The sequence below is a fragment of the Rhea pennata genome, chromosome 13 (genome assembly GCF_028389875.1).
Source record: "Rhea pennata isolate bPtePen1 chromosome 13, bPtePen1.pri, whole genome shotgun sequence".
Lineage (NCBI taxonomy): Eukaryota > Metazoa > Chordata > Aves > Rheiformes > Rheidae > Rhea > Rhea pennata.
The window spans coordinates 17,020,353-17,039,197 of NC_084675.1; the positions used below are offsets into that span (position 1 = coordinate 17,020,353).

Sequence of the window (18,845 nt, forward strand, 5' to 3'; positions counted from 1 at the left end):
TCTCAGGATTCTGCTCCTCCTCTGTGTATGGCTGATCGATTCTGTGTGGGTGAGATTCAAATGTACTAATATTCTGGGGAAACTACAGGCTTTCTTAATGAATCATCTCTTCTGTAATTGTGCTAAAGGCAGAACCAATAAGATTATTTAAAAATAATGAAACAGAGAACAAACTCCTTAATAAAGAGAACTGATGACAGTTAACTAAAATCAGTACTTGGAAATTCTTTTCCATGAGTATTTAGCATTATCAGAGGCTTGCTTTGAGTGTTTCTGACTAGGAACACTCTTCCCCATCAGACATGTAACTCCAAACATTAGAAGTCATGAATCAGGCCTTGCAGGAAATGAGACTATAAATCATTAGATTTTTTTAAAAATAATGCTGAAAGGGTCTGGTGTCTTGCTTGCTTTCTGATTTCTTCAACCACTGTGGATTGAGATTTTAAGATTCTTTTTTAGCCGTTCATGATCATGTGTACTAGAATTATTTTGTGTGTGTGTGTGTGTGTGTGTGAAAACTCAGCTTTTCCTATGGTGATGGAACTTTGGCATCTTTCAGGAGAACCACACGTATCATGAGCCTCAGGGTGGCTGACAAGCATGAAAGACTCACTCACTCTTACAATATACCATGTATAAGTCACAGCCAACAGACAGAGGCACTTTCTAAATAAGCTTGAACACTCCAACTGTGCTAGCTGACAGCAAATTCTTCCCTCAGAGGGAACAGCAAAAGTCTCAGCTTCAGAGTGACTTACTCTACATGAAATATCCAAGTCCCAAAGGGACTGCTCTAGATGATGAGAGTTCACTACCCATACATACTTGTCCCTGACCAAGATCCAGATAAAAGCTTTGGGCTGGCAGAGATGATGAAAATGAATTTAAGGGGACAGAAGATCTGAGACTGTCTGACCTGGGATAATTTGCATTCAAACAAAATACATCCAGCTCAATTCCCATAACAATTTTATTTTGCTATGAATAATTCAAGCAGCTCCAATAGCAAGGGGCTCAGGTTACATCTGATTGCGAGCTGTACTGCTTACTAAGAAGTTAAATCAGTGGTTCCCAACCTTTTAATTTTCCTTGTTGGAGTACTCTTTGCTATGGATTAGTTACATGAGAGAGTGGTCACAAGGAACTCTGCAGGGAGCAAAGTATCAGCTTTGCAGATATTACACACACACAGACAGACATATATATGTGTTGAAATATCTATGTGGGAAGGAGAAGAGGACTGGAAGAAAGGCCATCAAGGGAGCAGAAAACAAAAAGCACTGGCAGTAAAAATGGCCTAATAGCTAGAATGTGAGGCTAGAACCTGGAGCCTCCCAATGCTTCCGTCACTTAGCATCCCTGTGCCTCATTTCTCAATTTTTAAGACAGAGTATTTGCATTTACTTCCTTGACACAAGAAAAGATTTTAAAAAAACAAACAGTGAAGTTTTCAGGGACTATGGGTGTAGTCTACCCTGCAGATGCTCGAGAGCAACTTGTGAAGTGTCATATTTAACCCCAGTGTGGTTGTTCTGTTTAAATGCCTGTATCTCGCTCACTGTAAGCACATGGCCTTTCTCCCGCAGGCCCAAGCTTGGGAATGCCACTGTGTAGCTCGAGCTGTGACCCACCAACCAGCTGCACCACGTGGACATGGTCACTGCCACCTGGAGGGTCACCCAGGAGAGTCCACGTGGAAATGTGCCCTGTTCGAAGACGCATTTACCAAACACAGCTCTCCCCTGGGGTCTGTCCCCTGTCCCATCCCTGGATGGGCTTGTTCCTGAGAGTGGGGTCTCATGGCACAACGCTGCTACATAATACATCTCCCAGAAATGCACTGTCACATTCAACAGAGTTTGAGAAAATTGACAGGTTTGCTCATTAACAGGAATTCCCTTGTTATAACACTTTATGTATGCCTATGTACGAAATAGCCTCATTGCCTAGCATCACTGTCAAAGGTGGAGCAGAAAATAAAAAAAAATTCCTATAATCACATCTTTGAAAAAGACTAACAGTCTAGGTGTGGCTGAATCATATTCTTTTTTCTAGGAAATGGCAAATCAGTAAAACTTTGGACACAATTCATACCTTAAACCTGAAAGGCACAGAAGCAACATTCTAAGGTCCACCAATTTAAAATAAGATCTCACCATTTTCTCAAATTTTCACAACATTGCAAAACCTATATAAGGACAGCTATATGTAATACTTAGATAAACAGTAAACCATCCTTATCATCCAGATCTTAATTTAGAATGGGCATTGCAATAAGCAGTGAGTTATTTGGCACACTAAATGAAGTAACACTCATCTTGATTCTATATCATGAAAAAGTCTCATTTTTTGGCACAATTTATACCCATAAAATCTCCATTCACAATACTACATCAGACCAGTGTACCATTGGTCCTGAGAAGATTCTTTGTTGTCCTATTTGTAGCCAAGTGCAGTAAGCCAGCAGAGTGTAGATATCCCGCATTGATTCCTGTCCTAGCTTGAGTGGGCACTCATTCACACTCCTCTCTCCTACAAATTGGCCCACATTTTAAGGGAATTTTAAAGGAATGATGCACAAAGGGGAGCATCTAACTGTTTTGTTGATGTAACTGCACTGAAATTAAAAATAGGAAAACTGGATGAGCTTGTCCCAGTTTAGAAAAGTTTTAAAAACAATTATAAATGAAAGCTTGATGAGAAATAATTTCCAGTATCTTTTCTAACTACAGAAATCTTTGTAGTAGAAAAACATTTTATCACATGCAAAACTGCCCCAAATATGTCCTGGCTTGGTATAACATACAAGTTCATGCCAAAACTGTCTTTGTAAAACTGAAATGGTAACACTAGCTTAATGTTGGTCTGTATTTTCAGTACAATGTGAGGTAAATTCACTAAAATCAATGCATCTACACCAATTTATATCAGTAGACCGGATGTCAGCAGATAAGTTCAAAGTACAAGATACAAGTCTAAACCAGTATTTGGATTCTTAACATAACAAAGTCTCCAAGTGTTCAAATCTGGGTGCAACTTGTACTTGCTGACTAGGCCTACAGAAGTAAAATGGTCATGATTTTACCACAAGCACATTTTAGCATAAACCAGTGAATTATGTGACTCTATAGCTGGGGTGAATCTTAAGAAAAGCACGAAGACTGGCACAGGAGCATTTACATGTTTTGTTTCATTGAAGAAATCAGTTCTATTATACTTCTCCAAGAATTAGAGTGAAAACAGAGGACAAAAAGGAAGCTGAGGAAAAGACAGACAGAAAAGTTTCCATTTCTAGAGACTCACAAACTAATCCAAGAAGGGAGACCTTGGATTCCTATGGCAGCAAGCAAACATTTGCTGTTAGTTTGAAGCGTGTGAATAGCATTTCTTAAGGAAAGCATTTCCACAGTAGAGTGTTTTCAATGTACTACCTACCACACTAGGTTCCCGAAGCATGGTCTGTGGACTACCAATAACACATGTAATTCTGTGACGGTCTCTGAGAAGCAATGCAGTGAGTGCTTGGAAGCAATATCTTCTTCAAAGACGACAGTCCCTGTATGATATTGGTCCAATAAATTTAGAAATCTATTGCCGTCATATTAGTTCAGATGCTAATGCTGAACCCTATAGGCCTTCTTACTGAAAGGAAAATACAGTACAGTCTAGGGAGGTACAATTACATGGAATCTGAAGGCCGCTTAGCTGCCAAGTCATAAAGGGATGGTAAAACATCATTAAAAAAGAAGTTTCAGCAGAAGATTTAGGAGGCCAAATTTCCTAAGCGACCTGACATTCTTTCTGCAATGAATCTACTGAAGAGTAGGTTAAGCAAAGGTCAGGTTAAGCATAGGTTAAGGAAAAAGCTCCAAGAAGAAGAATGTGCTGCCAGGGTCACAGTGGCTCAGGGACTCCAGGGAAGCATGTGAGAGCTGCAGACACATCTCGTAGGCACCTCCTAGTTCCAGGGCATGACCATGCTCTCTACTGTGACTGGGGTGCACTCCCTCCACTGCACCCCCCCACACACACCTCCTAGGCCATGCTGCAGCCAGCAGCTGCTCTTTGCGGACCTGAGGCACAGTCCGAGAGGCACGTGGCATAGCCTAGCAGCCAATGGATCTTGAACTCTTACATAGAAATCAGGATACCCTTTGCATGCTGCAAAGTGCTGTGAGAGTCAAAGCTCAGACCATCAAAGATCTCCAATCCCCCCAAAGCATGACATAATTTAGATAAATTCATAGGCAGGAATTCAAAAAGAAAAAATCAGGGGTGAAAAATGTGTTTCCCCCCACACCCTTAACATCTCAGAAGTTGCACAACCATATTTATCATTCTCAAACTCCTCTGCTAAAGCCTGTTCCAATCCCTGCCTCTCACATTAGAGCTTAACCTTGAATTTGCCCAATGTGATCTGGCTGCTTGGTGGTCACTCAGCCTGTGTCTGGCCAAAGGGCACTCCATCTGCACTGCCTTCCACAAGGCTACTGGCATGAGGCTAGTCAAGCACTATTTGTGCCTAAACATTTTCCTATGTAGGACACACAAGTCCTCCCAGGAGTTAAAGTGCAATCCTGCCACTTCTCAGCGTGAATTTGCCCAGCTTAATGTGTCATGACTAAAGATGTGACTGTTCATGCAGTCCATCTGGATCATCAGTCATTTACTCCACCTTTTCTTCTTTCCAGGTGGCAACATAAACAGAAGGACCTCTCCTTGGGAAACATTTCCTCTCTGCACAGCATGTTACACTATACACTCCTCCCACAGCATAAAACCAGCAGTGTTAATGTTCTATGGAAGTAAATTAGGCACAAATAGCACCATGGGGAACTGAAATACTTTGAATGTATACCATATAATCAGGAAATGCCCACCCTCTTTATCTGTCAGGAACAAGGAAGCTGAAAGCTTTGTAATTTTAAACTGCACATCAGTTGCTATGAATCAATCAAAACAACTCACTGTGGAGAGCTACCATGCTCAAGGAACACTGTAAGATAAGAGAGAGTTTAAAATGCTCTTCCCATCCTGTTGAAATACTTTCAGCCCAAGATTCCACATCTGATCACCTCTAGGGCTGCTATTCCTACACCTCCTCCACTGAGCTCCTCAAAAGCACTGCAATAGGACATGGACTCACTCTTTTTTCACCTCATATTATTTATGTTGTAACACATTCTCACAAATTTCACCAGTCCTAAATGTATTTGAAATTTTTTTTGCAGAAAGTAAATCAATTATAAGATAATTTATGATTTCTTCCTTTAGCATATGTTGATAGCCTTTGTAATGATAGCAGTCATGCAAGACTGATGATGACTGAAGACAACTAAGCCATCTACATTGTTGTTTTTTGCACTAACCACACATCCGCCCATTTACTACAACAATCAATCTAGGAGAGATAAATCACATCACTAATCTTAAAATGTAAGTCCCTTCCTGGAAGAAAAAAAGAAGGTGTTTATTTTAAATAATAACTACTATTTTGCTGGCGCATAACGTTACTATCGAATGGCTGAAGAAAACAACTCCATGGATCACGGTCTTGTGCTACTTTATGGAAATAGAGATATGTTAATATTTCATAGATGAACACTAAATTACACTATTTTTTGTAAAATCAAGATTAAAGACTTGGTACCACTTCAATTCTTTGGTATAGATATGTGTTTATGTATAAATCTCCTTTTCTTCATTTTTATTGACAAGTTAAATGCAAAAAGTCAGGTCCAGAAGGTAAACTGTCAGTAAGGGCATGCAGCATATCCATGGGGGTATTCTGGGGCACAGGAGGGGGACCACTGAGGGGAGGCTGATGGCAAGCAAGAAACATGAGTCTATGAAAAAACACTCTATATCTTGTTTTAGTAAATCTAATAGAGAAGTAGGGATGTGGAGGTAGAGTGACTTTTGCTATGCACAAATGCTGGTCTGTAGAACTGAGACCTTCATTCTAGGTGAGTAACATTCTCTTCCTTCTGTTTTGCTTCTCACATTAGGGTGTGTTCCTGACTTTCCCAGACTGTAATCCTTAAAATGATTAAATGAATCATGTGCAGACAAAACAACAACAAAAAATATTGTCCCCTCAGCCCCTAAGCTATTTCCAACTAATGTAGTCTTGTGCAACTATTCTGCACACCAGAAAGCTTGTTTTCAAGAAATGCTTGGAAAATAACAACAAAAACAAACCTCTTAGGGCAGTATATCCCCCAAACCATAAACCTGTAAATAGAAGGTCAAGACCAAAGTCTGGTATGTTTTTGATCACCAGCTCCAGCTGTAATCTATCAACCTCACTTGCTGATTCTGATCCAAATTGTCCTTTTGTTGGTATTTCATCTGCCACACAGGCAGATGAAGAAAGCAAGCCTTTGCCACCATGCAAAGTCTGAGGTTCAGTGGCGCAGGGCACTGACCGTATGTTCACACATGGTACTTGAAGCATGCACGCTTCACTAAGTGAGAATTGCAGGACTCTGTGCCTTAAGCAGTTAAAGTGACCTGTCAGAACCGCCTGGTAGAGAGACGAATTACAGGAGATGCACTATTTCTACGAGACTACATGTCCCCTACTCTGAACTCCCCAGTCCTCCTACCAAGAGCACAAGGTGGATGTGGTTAAGTCTTGCCAAGTAGATGCATCTCCACAATGACAAGTGATAATGTCCTCACACAGTTCTCTTGTAGGTAAAGAGCTTATGTCCTTGTCTAACAAGGGAAATAAGCCTCAAAGACACTTTCGTCTTTTACTCCAAATGCCAGACTTAAGATTTTGACTTCACCAGGACTTGATCAGGATTAGGCCAAGTGACCTCTTCAAATTCACTCCCGACTTCACATTTTTTTGGTGGCCAGTATACTTATTTTACCCCTTCATTGTCATAATACTCTGGCAGCAGAGCAGTATTTGGCATTAGTACACTGAAATGTATCTGGCAGCTGTAGGTCCCAGACACCAAGCATTTCAGTGCATTTGTCTAGCAGCAGAAGCAGCAGCTGGTTCTCCAGGTAGCTACCTGACCTCCTGCTTCCCTTCGCTACTGGCTGTTACTAGTCAGAGTGGACCAAGAACAGGAGAGGGTCTGTCTGCAAACGGGTTTCTTTGCCCTTCTGTAGGCTGTTTTCCTGCATCTCACTTCTGATTCAGTGAAATCTGAGTATGCAGCACCACCTTGGATTACTTACAGGATGTGTTTTGGAGTCTGTTAGCAGAAACCAACACGCTTCACTTTCTTGATCAGCCAGCAGTATTTTCCATTTGCACAATCTCGTTCTAAACCAAATAGCAATTGTAGTAATCTCTCCAGCAGAAATGGCATGCCTCTTGACTCAAGAAGCAAGACAATATAGTGAGGGAGAAAAGAACATGCTTCTAGGGTGAGGTTCTGATCATCCTTGATCCAAAGCAAGTCAGTATGAATCTTTTTACTTGCTAAACAGGCTTTAGACGAAGCCCATAAACCAGCAAACACCTGTAGTATTGTCAATGGCAGGGGAAGTTCCTGTGCTGCAGAAAATCAGAGGACATTGGTTGCTCACTCCTGTTTCAGCCTGGAAATTGCGCTTTTTTTCCTCGCTTTCCCTCTGAGCTTGGTATTTGACTTTTGCTATGGGAGGCAGGTTAACAGTCTGATCATCAGCGCAGCATGCTGGGAGTGCAAAAAAATGCCTGTACAGCCTTCAGCATAGCTTCTAGCATAAAGAGAAGCCAGAACCCCGCTCGTCTATACGGTGATTTCACAGACAGCCTTGCAAACAATGTAACGTAGAGCAGACTAGGAGGAATGATCCTCTCTTTGTCAGAGTAGTAGCAGAGAAGTGCAAAAGTGACAGAGGCATTTTGCTTGGCTCTATTGTGGTCACCCACAGTGGGCTGCAGAAAAGCCAGCTTGGCCCTGGCCCAAAACTGGCACTTTAATCCTTAATGTATATCTGCATTTACCAAGTTTCTGCCAACTGTAAACAGCGAATGCAACTAGACAGCCACAGTTTTTAGAAAATCTGAATTTTTCTTTTCTGTCACTGTTTTACACCATTTATACCTACTTTTTACCATGAAAAGATTATATTCTTAATTACAACATTAACCTAATATATTTCTTGAGTTTTAGTCTAGCCAAATCTTAAGATTTATGGGTTTGATGACTTCTTAAAAAACAAAACAAAACAACAAAACGCATGTGGCATGAAAACAAGCCTGCTGAAGATAGAATTATTTTTAAATGCCCACTCTTTTCACTGAAGTGCAATTATCTGCATGGAGAAAACAGCAAATCTGTTTTTCATTTCATTATTTTTAAAAATCTAATTATTTTCTGGTGTTATATAAATCTTATATGTCATGGCAAAGAAATAACAGATCTGAAGAGTAATCCATGTTTCATTAGTTTGTGTATTCTGCCACAGAATATAATATTATCTTCTTAAATTAGTTGGAAGTCACACTGTGCTGCAGAGTATAAAAACAAAAGTAAGGGCTCAAGCCAGGTCAAGCATATTTTGTATAGGGCCATTAAAAATCTCATTCCATTAATATTAATAAAGACGTTGAGACACAAAAGTCCCTCAATTAACATATATTAGGCAGGCAGGCACAAGCATTCAAGTGATCCTACTGTGAACAGCAAGAATCCAGTCCTCACAGAATAAAGCCATGAGTGCGCTGTGTACATAGTGGGGTAGCTAGAAATGCTAATACCACTGAGGAGTGAAAAGGCAACACCCTACCGTCTGTGCAAGTAAACACCACTTTATTGCCTCAGCTTCCTTTTCTATTGAACAGGTTGATTCTGGGCCTTGTTATTCCAGGAGGAATAACTTCAAGATCTATCACCTTTGTCATCAAACTGTTTTTTCTTTTACTAATTTGTGACAGGAACTAGCTGGGCAGGCACAAACAAACTTCAGGAAAAGGATCTTCATCTGACTGCGCGAACTGTCTGAAGATTCCCTTAGTTTATGAACTAACGTTGTAAAGGAGAAATCACTCTGGCCAACAGCGGTTCCCACGGTACTGAGCTTCAGCCATCAAGACTCATTTACTTGCGTATGACCTGATTATTTGACATTTCTGCACCCTCATTCTTAGTGACTTCTGATAAACAAGCAAATGTTACAGATGTCAATCTGTTATGAGTCAGGATGCCTTTCTTGTCCAACACATAGCACAGCCCTGTACTGAAGCTTAATTAATACGTGTTTGCAAATTGGGCTGAGCAGCAAGGCATTACGACTTCAGGTTTCTGTAAATGTTTACCTCCAAGCTTTAGCCTGTGCTCTACTGTCTGAACCAAAGTTCTGCTTCCATCAGCTATTCACATAGCTGGTCAAATCACTGTCAGAGCAAATCAATGGGAAATTCCTTTAGCATACTGTAATTTATAGTAGACCTGCAGCAACAGATTTAGGATTAAAATGGGATAAGAAAAGGCAAGAAAGAACCAACATCTCCGCTCCCAGTGACATGATCAAAAAGACACAGGAAAATCTTGTTTGTAATGTAATTATCCATTAAAGTTCAAATCAGATACCACTTAAGGGCTAGTCAGAGCCCTCCTAACACAAAGTGAGTGGCCTTTTCAGAAAAAGAAAATGAAGTCTGAGCTTCAGCTGATATAACTCACTAGCTCTAGTGCTCTCTCTCACGGCCAAAACAACTCAATTTAACCCCTCTCCTGCTAGTTCACTGAGAGAACAGCATTAAAAAAGGAAAAGAAAAGAGAAAGAAAAGAAAGAGCCACACATAACTAACAGTTTCTGCGTATGGTTAGGAATCAAGTTACAGGGGACACTTACGATGAAGAAGGTTGCTGATTTCAGTGGGGCTGTTGTCAAGTGATCATTAGATACTGCAACTTCCAAAAAAAAACAGGTATTTTCTAGAAGATCCCTAGAGAACTATAAATCTGTACGTCCACAACATTGCTCATGTCCTGGAGTGAGTGAAATCAAGTGCAAGTGGCACTGAAATTGTTTTGGAGGACTGACTGATACATTATTTGTGTCACAGCTCAGGACGCTTTTTTCTAGTATGACCCCACTTTTTATCTCGCCCCCATCCATGGGCTGCAAATTTCAAAACCACAGAGGTTGAGAACAGTCTTTAGGAATCAGCCCTTCTCTTACTGCCTGCAGTACTGGCCAGCAGCCCAAGTGATGCAGCTGCAATCTCTGTATGTTTGAGTGTGGTGCAAATCTCATGTATCAGAAAGACAATCCCTGCCCTAAAAAGTTCCAGGTTATTATTTTGAATATCTCATACACAAACATAATTGTGACTTAAAGAAAACTGTAATGTTTCTAGAGAACGTCTGTCTTTCTAGAAAACTGTAAGTGCCAAAAGGACTGGGAGTACAGGAAGTTGGAAACAGCCTCCCAGTGACCATCCAGACTGATCACGATCTTTTCTGCCAGACTGGTCATGACCTCTTCTGGGCAGCTTATGCTGAATCAAAGTCAAGTTCTCAATTCCATTCAAGCGTGCAAATCACAAAGCTGTTATCAGGGCACCGGTTTTGCAGAGAGTCTAAGGAGGTAGTAAGCTTGGAAAAAAAGTATTTTGAGAACAGCTGTGATACCACTGTTTGCTCAAATTAAGTGGGCTGTTTTGAAGAGCTAGGGCACAACCAAGATACTCCTGTGCTTTCCACTTACTCTACCGCTATGTGCCATTTGTGGAACTCCATAAGCAGGCTGCTTGAGCTGGACTTGAACTACAGTTTCACAGACTGTCATTGTGTTTTGGGTAAACAAAAGGCTTTTGACTCCAGTTTTGCAAACCCAGTACCTTCCTCAAACACTGAATTCCCTTAAGTAGAAGGGGAAGGAACAAGAAAGAAACAAAACCTTGCTTAGGTTAATTATTAGTGACTAAAAACCCGCTATTAAAATCTGCCTATGGAAAGAGAAATATTTTAGATGTTCAGCAATTCAGGGCTGTGGAGTGGAGAATGTCTTGCATCACATCAGCAGAGATGGTACAGTCCAAACAAAAATAGTGGCACTTAAAATAAAAATACTCGTTTACATCAAAGGCATCCTGTTATGAGGAGGTCAGGTCTGTGCAGACAGATCATCCTCTGCTGACCTTTATGAGGGCATTTGAGTATAATCTTCCCTCTAATGGACTATGAGAACTGTGGGAACTAAGCTTTGTGGAAAGACTTTGCTACAGTAGGAAAAATGCTGATGTTTCAAGGATAAAGGATGTATACTAATTCCCTTACAAGTTATAAGACTGTTTCTTTAAAAATAAGGCTGGGAAGAACTGCCTATCTAAGCAGAACAGAATGGCTCCCTGATTCTGTAACTGTAGAAGTTTTAAGGTGCAAGCTGTGTTGCTTGCACAACCCAAAAGCTTGCTCCGAAATACGCTGGTGAACTATTCCCATCCCCTTACTGCCAGCAGAGCAATAGTGGAGCAGGCAGAAGCCTATGAGCTACAGGACTACCTTGCTTCTGCAGGCAGTCTGGCAAGTTGTTCTACATCTATAGATCACTGTGTTCAAGGAACAGTCCCATAAAGCTGGGGACACAGTATTTGCTGTCTATACGCTCAAGGGCTCCAGACTTTTGAATATAAATTTGGAAGAAATATATTCTCTATTACTTCTTCTGTCCAGTGGGGGCAGATTATTTCTCCAACATTCTCTATAATTCCTATTCTTACCCAGTAGGAAGCAGGGGGACCACAAAGCCCGAGATAACACTGCCTTCGTCTTGGAGAGTTAAATCCAGAGCTAAACAGAGACGTTATCAGACAGATATAGAGAAGGACAATCAATAACCTAATCATACAATTCGTTTCCCATCACCAGTCAATACAAAGCTGGGACCAGAAATGGTGTCTCATAGTTGTCTAGTACACTCTTCAAGAATATAGCTTTTTCTCTCATTGTCACTTCATTTTCCTTGAAAGATTTTGCTTCCCTTTCTCTTTATCCTGTTATGAGGTGAATAATGGGAAAATGGCCATCTAAATGGTGGACAAAATGATGAACCTGTAAAACACAATTGTTGTTTTACAAAGGAGGGAGATGGCATGGTCAGGAAAGTCAGAGCATATATTCCAGATGCTGGTAGTGTTTTTTCTACTATAAGGACAAAAATTATAGGATTTGTGTATTAACTTGTAGAGAGACTAAAAATAGTTTTGAGAATGAGTCAAATCCTCAGTTCTGTACTCAGTTTCTCTTCAAAGTCCCTCTGGGCCAAACTTTATCCTATTTTTACAGCTGTAGGTTTCTACAGGAACTTCATTGCAAACAGCAATTATTTTGTACTTTTACTAGCAGTCTAGCTCACTGATTTTGATGGGAGCTTCTCTGAATACGGACTTTGGGATTTGTCTCAACATATTTAATTGGACTTAAAGTGTGAGCTCTAGGAATAAGATGCTGTTGTTAGCACGAACTCAAATAATGCTAATACGGGGTGCAATTCAGCGACTACAAAGAATGGGTACATGAGTCGCCTTGCCTGCCTGCCTGTTAGGTGGCCAGGCTGTGTTAAGAAGCTTTAATTTTGTGGCTTCTTTGATACTTTGAGCACTGTCCTCCCCTCAGACATGCACGCACAACTTCCATTGAATTAATACATCTCCTGTTTATCTCTCAGTGCTACATCTAACCCTTTCTCCAGTTGTAGACTCCTCTGACAGCTCTGTGAGTGTAACATGATTCATCCTTTCCTTCTCTTTCTCTTCCCTTGACTAGACACTAACAAACACAACAGAACTTGAGACAAGAGAAAGAGGCCCCTTATAATGAAAGATTCAATCACATCTTACCAAAAACAAAGGAGGGCACTACCCAGTGCGTGAAGCTGACACCACCGCTCTAATTGAGGTACACAAATAAAAGGGAGAGAATGGCCCCCATTCACCTCTAGCATGAGCAGGTGCAGCTCCTCTGGCCTCTACGCTAACACATCTGTTTAGCACTGAATTTGGCCTAAATAATAAAACTGTGTATCACACAGTTTTAAAGGGCCAGACTCTTTGCACTGTATTACCCTGATTTTCTCTCTGACCCAAAACACACATGCGTATCTTCTGATCAGTGTAATGGTAGGAGAGTTCCCATTATGTTATACGTGTATTTCTTTTCTTTTTTTTTTTTTTTTCCCTCCTTGCTCTCTTCTGGGGCATATGCTTTGTATTTGCTATATAACCTCACGTGTCTCTTTCATGAAATAGCAGCAACATTCCCACAAATGCTATATGATAACAAAAAATTCAATCATAATGCTTATTATTGTCTATGTTTTGTGTACGGGACTTCTACAGTGGTTTGGCTATAAGGGAGCGTTCTTGTTCACGACGGGAATGCAACTTCAGTTTTTAAATGTACAGTTATAAATCACTTCTTAAAATGTCTCTAGAACAAAACTACACTTCTGACAACTCTGGGGTTCTCTTGCCCTGATTTACTGTGTGACTGTGAACAACTCAATTACACTATACAACAGATCATGTACATGCAGACCTAACGGAAGCAGCACATAAGGAGATAAAAAGGAGACAAAAGGTAGCATATAAAAAGCAACAAACAATGCACAGTATATACACAGAGTGGGAAGACAGCAGGGAGAGTTTTAGAGACAATGTCATCACAAGAGTGGGATTAAAGACGGTGAACCAGTCTGATAGCTGTTTTTATGCAGGAGAGATAGCATAACATGTATGAGGATAGGCAAGGGGAAGGAATTCAGAATACAGGAACAGCCAGACCGAACAAGTCCTAAGATCAGTTTCTTATTCTAACAGTAGCCAGCACCATCTGCTTCAGAAAAATTGCAAAACCCCTTCATTATGTGGATTTGGCATAGTCTGCCTCCCAATTATAGCTAAAGGCAATTATAAGTAATGATATATTACTAAATAATAACAGCAATAATAAATTATAATTAGAATAAGTAGTAATTAGCTCAAGTCTGGAGTTTGCAAAAACTTAAATTTGGGGAGAATTAATAGATTGAACTGGAGAATGTAAACATAGGATGAAGCAGCATGATGTACCAGTGGCCTGAATACATATATCAAATGGGAACTAGCAAGGAATTGAAGGAAATTCCAAATAGTCATTAAAAAAAAAAAAAAAAGTGTTCTACTAAAAGCAATAAAGAACATTGATAAAGAAATGAAAATTTTGCAGGGATTTCCATTTGGGCCACATTAAGTTGATACCAAAGAGACAAAATAGTTTTGTATTTATTAATGTAAATGAACTCACTGACCCAAACTTTTAAGAGTTGAACAAAAAAACAGAGAGTGAGAATGTATTAATGAAATATAGGCAAATGAAAAAATTTGTCATGGCTACTTTAGAGGAAAGGTATCATCTTCTGTATAGATAATTTGAACACATTTTTCTGAAGATACACGAAGTACATCCTTCTTCTGGGCATCTTTGAAAAAACAACTGAGTATGATGTAGAGCATAAGCCTAGATTTTAGTAAATCTGACATACTTTGTCTATAAATAAGTATTGTGCTGCTACTCCATCCCTGGCAGTAAAACAGGCACTTAGAAAGAATTAAACAGGATTTCCTTGCATACCAGTTAATTTCATAAAAGAATATCATGTTTTTCTTGCTGTATAACAGAACCCCCAGCAGGCAGAAGATGCTGACTGAAGCAGAAAAGGGCAGAAGATGGAAGAAAGCATATTTCCTGCGGACAGTCAAAGCACGTGAACATTGGTGATACAAAGTCAAGAGATGGTATTCATAGTAAATTTGTACACATTCTCCTAAACTGCTAAAATAGTGTATCAGAGTATTGTTTCAGATAAAGAACATGGATCCAACCTTATCTTCTGAAACATCAAGAAACTTGTGTTGACTGATGGAAGTATTTGGTCTAAAATCAACAAATCAGCACGAAAATGTGAGGATTTAGTGTTAACCAAGCTATTAAGATGTGAGCGAGATACACACATCTCCTAACAGATCTATACCAAAGCAACGAATTCTTGCTCCTTTCCACTGCTAAGTTAAGGTCACCCTGCCTAACAAACCATTTCATATAGAACCTTTCTCTCCAAAGTCCACTCTGCAGGCAATGGCAGATAACAGACAGCTGAATGACTGAATACTCTAGGTCATCCAAAAAATTAGATCAAAGAGTCCCTGCAGTCTATTGAAATGCAATTGCTTCCAAATCACATTGTGGTGTTCCAGGCTTGAAAGAATGGGTCACTGCGGTTTTATTGTAGAGAAGCTATTGCTAATGAAAGGAACAATGGAAAGATTAGTGCTACCAACCATATAGAAGAAACACCACTTTCGGTTTAATTGCAGTGAACAAAGCAAATAGGAAAGAAGGGCAACCAAGTGATAAAAGTAGTTGGTGCAAAGAGGATATAGAGGCTATTCACAAGGTTCCCTTGATCAGAGCACAGCGTCCAGACTTAACATATGATTACTGAATTTGGATCACAGTAAAAAATGACGTGGTTGTCATTAGAGACAGCTGACGACACATTTTTAAGAAAGCAGTCTTGCCAGCTGAAAGACTAGGAATCCTGTTGATTATTTTCCTGGTATTCACTAGTTGCACTGACATTAATAAATGAATAGAGGGAAAGGAACAATTACAGTTTATTTGTGATACCGACTGTGCAGGAGATCATTGTAAATAAAGGTGTATTTCAATTACCAGTTTAAAATAACAATTCAAAGTGAAATCTATTAAAACTTGGAAGTGATTAAAGATAAATTAAAGAAAGTCTAAGTATTGAAAAGGTTCTTCCATAATAAATTTGTTCATTCCACAATATTTATTCTCTTCTGATCGGTTTCTGGATCTTTCCTAAGTGAAGTCTCCCAGTCACAACAACCCATGGCGAGACAGTGGTAAAAGATCCATTTCAATCTCAGTTAAGATCACCACATTTTGTTTCTCTGTGACCTGAGGCAGACTTGAACCTTCCTTCTCCAAACAAGACTTGACAAGCCCAGCTCCACTTAACTCCTGAAACAAGTTCAAAAAATCAAAACCTGACCAAACAGGGGAGATCACCCAAACTGTAACTGTTGTATGCAGACAGAGCACTTCTCTTGGAGGAACAACAAACACTACAAGTAAAAAGTTTTTTTAAATAATCAGATAAAAGTTAGCAGTTGTGAAAATGACGCTTCCACAGAAATACTGTCCATATAAAAACTCACAGCTAAGCAAATCTGATATTAACAGTTTGGCACTACAAACAAACGATAAAAACAGAAGAAAACTTTATTCCAGTTCCTGGCACCTGCTCCAAAGTTGTGACTGCAACTGCTCAAATGAAACCTAAGATATCAATTCTTCTAAATTGCTGGGACTAACAAAGAAAAAGCAGACTATTCGAAATACAATCCAGCCTACTTCAAGCAGCTATCAATATTCAACAGCACTTCCTAAGAGAGCATCCTCTTCTCAAGTCACCGACTATGATTTCAGAGAAAGCATTGGCTGTCTCAGGTGCCCCTTCTTGATCCCATCATGCAACTTAAAGAGCCCTTATGGATAAGCCCTCGGAAAACAGGATTCTACAGGGTGACTCAACATGTCATCTGGACCTTAATCAACCACAAAGCATACAGACAGCTTCTTACAACCTAACGACAGTAAATGTCCCTGCTTTCATCTGCATCCACAACAGACTGGTTGTGAAGTGTAAGGCCTTTCTTCAGCCTAAGAATCATCGATAACTATTAAATCTGTTGATGGTTCTTCTGAACTACATCAGTAAAGACTTCTTTGCAGACAATGAGCACTGTCAAATGTATTTTTTAAATCATTTCTATTAGTAATAATTTTTCATGAACTTGGAAGACAGTCATAAATAGAAGATATGCAGAGATAGTTAGTTGACCTCTTACAAAGAGGTCTAAAAATCAAGACAATTCCAGCCAATGTAGGCTGGAATTGTCAAAGGAAGCTAATGGAGACAGGTTCATAACTCCTGTGAACAGAGAAATTTCAACAGAGATTTCTTTAAAGCAGTTGACAAACCTAGGCAGAATATTTACTTTTACTCATAATCTTATGGATTGTTTTTTCTTTACTCTTAATAGTAGTGAGACTAATCACAAAGACAGGGAAAGCATTTACGTAAGAGCAAGCAAACACTGTATAAACTATCACAAACTACAACAAATGAAGATCGCCACGGACCAATTAACAGGACTCCAGTCAGTCTTCTTTTTTCTTTTCAAAATCCATGATCAAAAAAAAATCACAAAGCATGTGGTGCACATCACTAGCCATAGCTAAACCTCTTATGTTAAATGCAATAGCAACTACTAACAACAGGAAAACATCAAATGGCGTATGGCATCCAGAATGTTGTATCAGTTAGATATCTTTGCCAAAACAGCTACTGCTCCATGCATGAGAACACTGATTTGTTTTAAAGAAACACTTACCAAGCCTACACATGTAGATATCGCTACTGAAGAGGTGCTGTCATTCCTTATAAATCCCTGATAGAAACACTGCTCAATTTCATGTTCCTGAGAATCTGAGACTCCATCTTTCCCGAGTACCTGGACAATAAAATTGTTGCTTAAGATGGTCGAAGGTTTAAGTTCTAAATGAAGTTCCTGTCCAAATGCTGAAAATTTGTAGTGCAAGGAACTCTTTGAACTTTGAGTTGATCTCTTTTTCCTAGTACTGTGCAAAATGTCATGTGAAATGTATGATCCACTGGAATCCACTTTGACAGGTGTCACAAACACATAATCTGTAACAGTAAGAAGTTTGCCATCAGCTTTTGTACTCAACAAATAAAAACAAATGTCATCCTAACACAGTAAGCGGCAGGTTTTCACTATGGCACAGAGAATTTCCTCATTTAGCGAGCGGCCCCAAAGCTCTCCAGGCTGTGTGTACCCAGGCCTGACTGCACAAACTCTCAAGCAGTGTTTGTTTCCTTTCTGCCCCACTGCGACGGACAGACTAACTAGCATAGCTGTGAACATTCCCACAGTCACTCTTCTGAAGACATTTGTCATCACCAGCAGATCTGTAGATTTTGCCCTCCCCCTGTATTAATTGCTGTCAAATGTGAAGACTGTTTTGGTTTGAGATTGTTTTTTTTTTTCTTTTTTTCTTTCCTTCAGGAAGAATGCAGCAAATATTGTATCATTGTAGGAGTAACCATGACTGAGACATTGCAGAACTGTACCACTTGTTCAAATGGATTAAAGGATTAATTTATTAATACCTTAACAGAGTGAGACCTCATCTCTTTGTAGTGACTTGATTAGACTGGGTTTCAGATTGTAACTGACCTTCAGCAGAGAGAGATTACATCCTACCTAATAACCTTTAGTCAGCCAACGCTAATTGAATGTCAAAGAAGTTTATTGTTTTGGATAAAATATGTGACAAATTACAAAACTATTTGTGAGGACCTGACCAAGATCTACTCACAACAACCTAAGGAAAAAAAAAGCAAAAAAAAGCAACAAAAAACAAGAGGTCATAATTCAGCTCGCTGCTTAAGCAGGTGTCTGGTTTTAAGTACATTACCATCGCTGCTGATTTATCCACAAATGGATTACTTGTATCCTGGAAGTTTGGCCTGAATTTTAGTTGTTTGCTTAACTAGGACCATTGGCATGTATTCCTGGTTATATGGGTAATTTTGCTGAATAAATTGCTTCCTAACTTCATTTAATTTCTGAGCTCTAGTCCTCTATGAATACTTAAATATGTCCACATCTCCAAGTGTAAAACAATCCACTTTTCTTCTTAAATTGAAATACATTGTTACAAAAGAAAGAAGTGGTTTCCCCTCCTTCTTAGGTTGTAACAGATGTTGCAAAAACTATTAATCTCTTT

At 39.5% G+C, this 18,845-nt stretch overlaps 1 protein-coding gene across 1 annotated transcript in view; it reads right to left on the minus strand.

Moving 5' to 3' along the window:
- ADAMTS18 (ADAM metallopeptidase with thrombospondin type 1 motif 18) overlaps positions 1-18,845 on the minus strand; it is a 79,199-nt gene that overhangs the window by 59,212 nt on the left and 1,142 nt on the right. Inside the window, exon 3 of the mRNA XM_062586239.1 lies at positions 17,426-17,742. Within this exon, the coding sequence (XP_062442223.1) occupies positions 17,426-17,742 (317 nt within the window). The remainder of the gene's footprint in view (positions 1-17,425; positions 17,743-18,845) is intronic.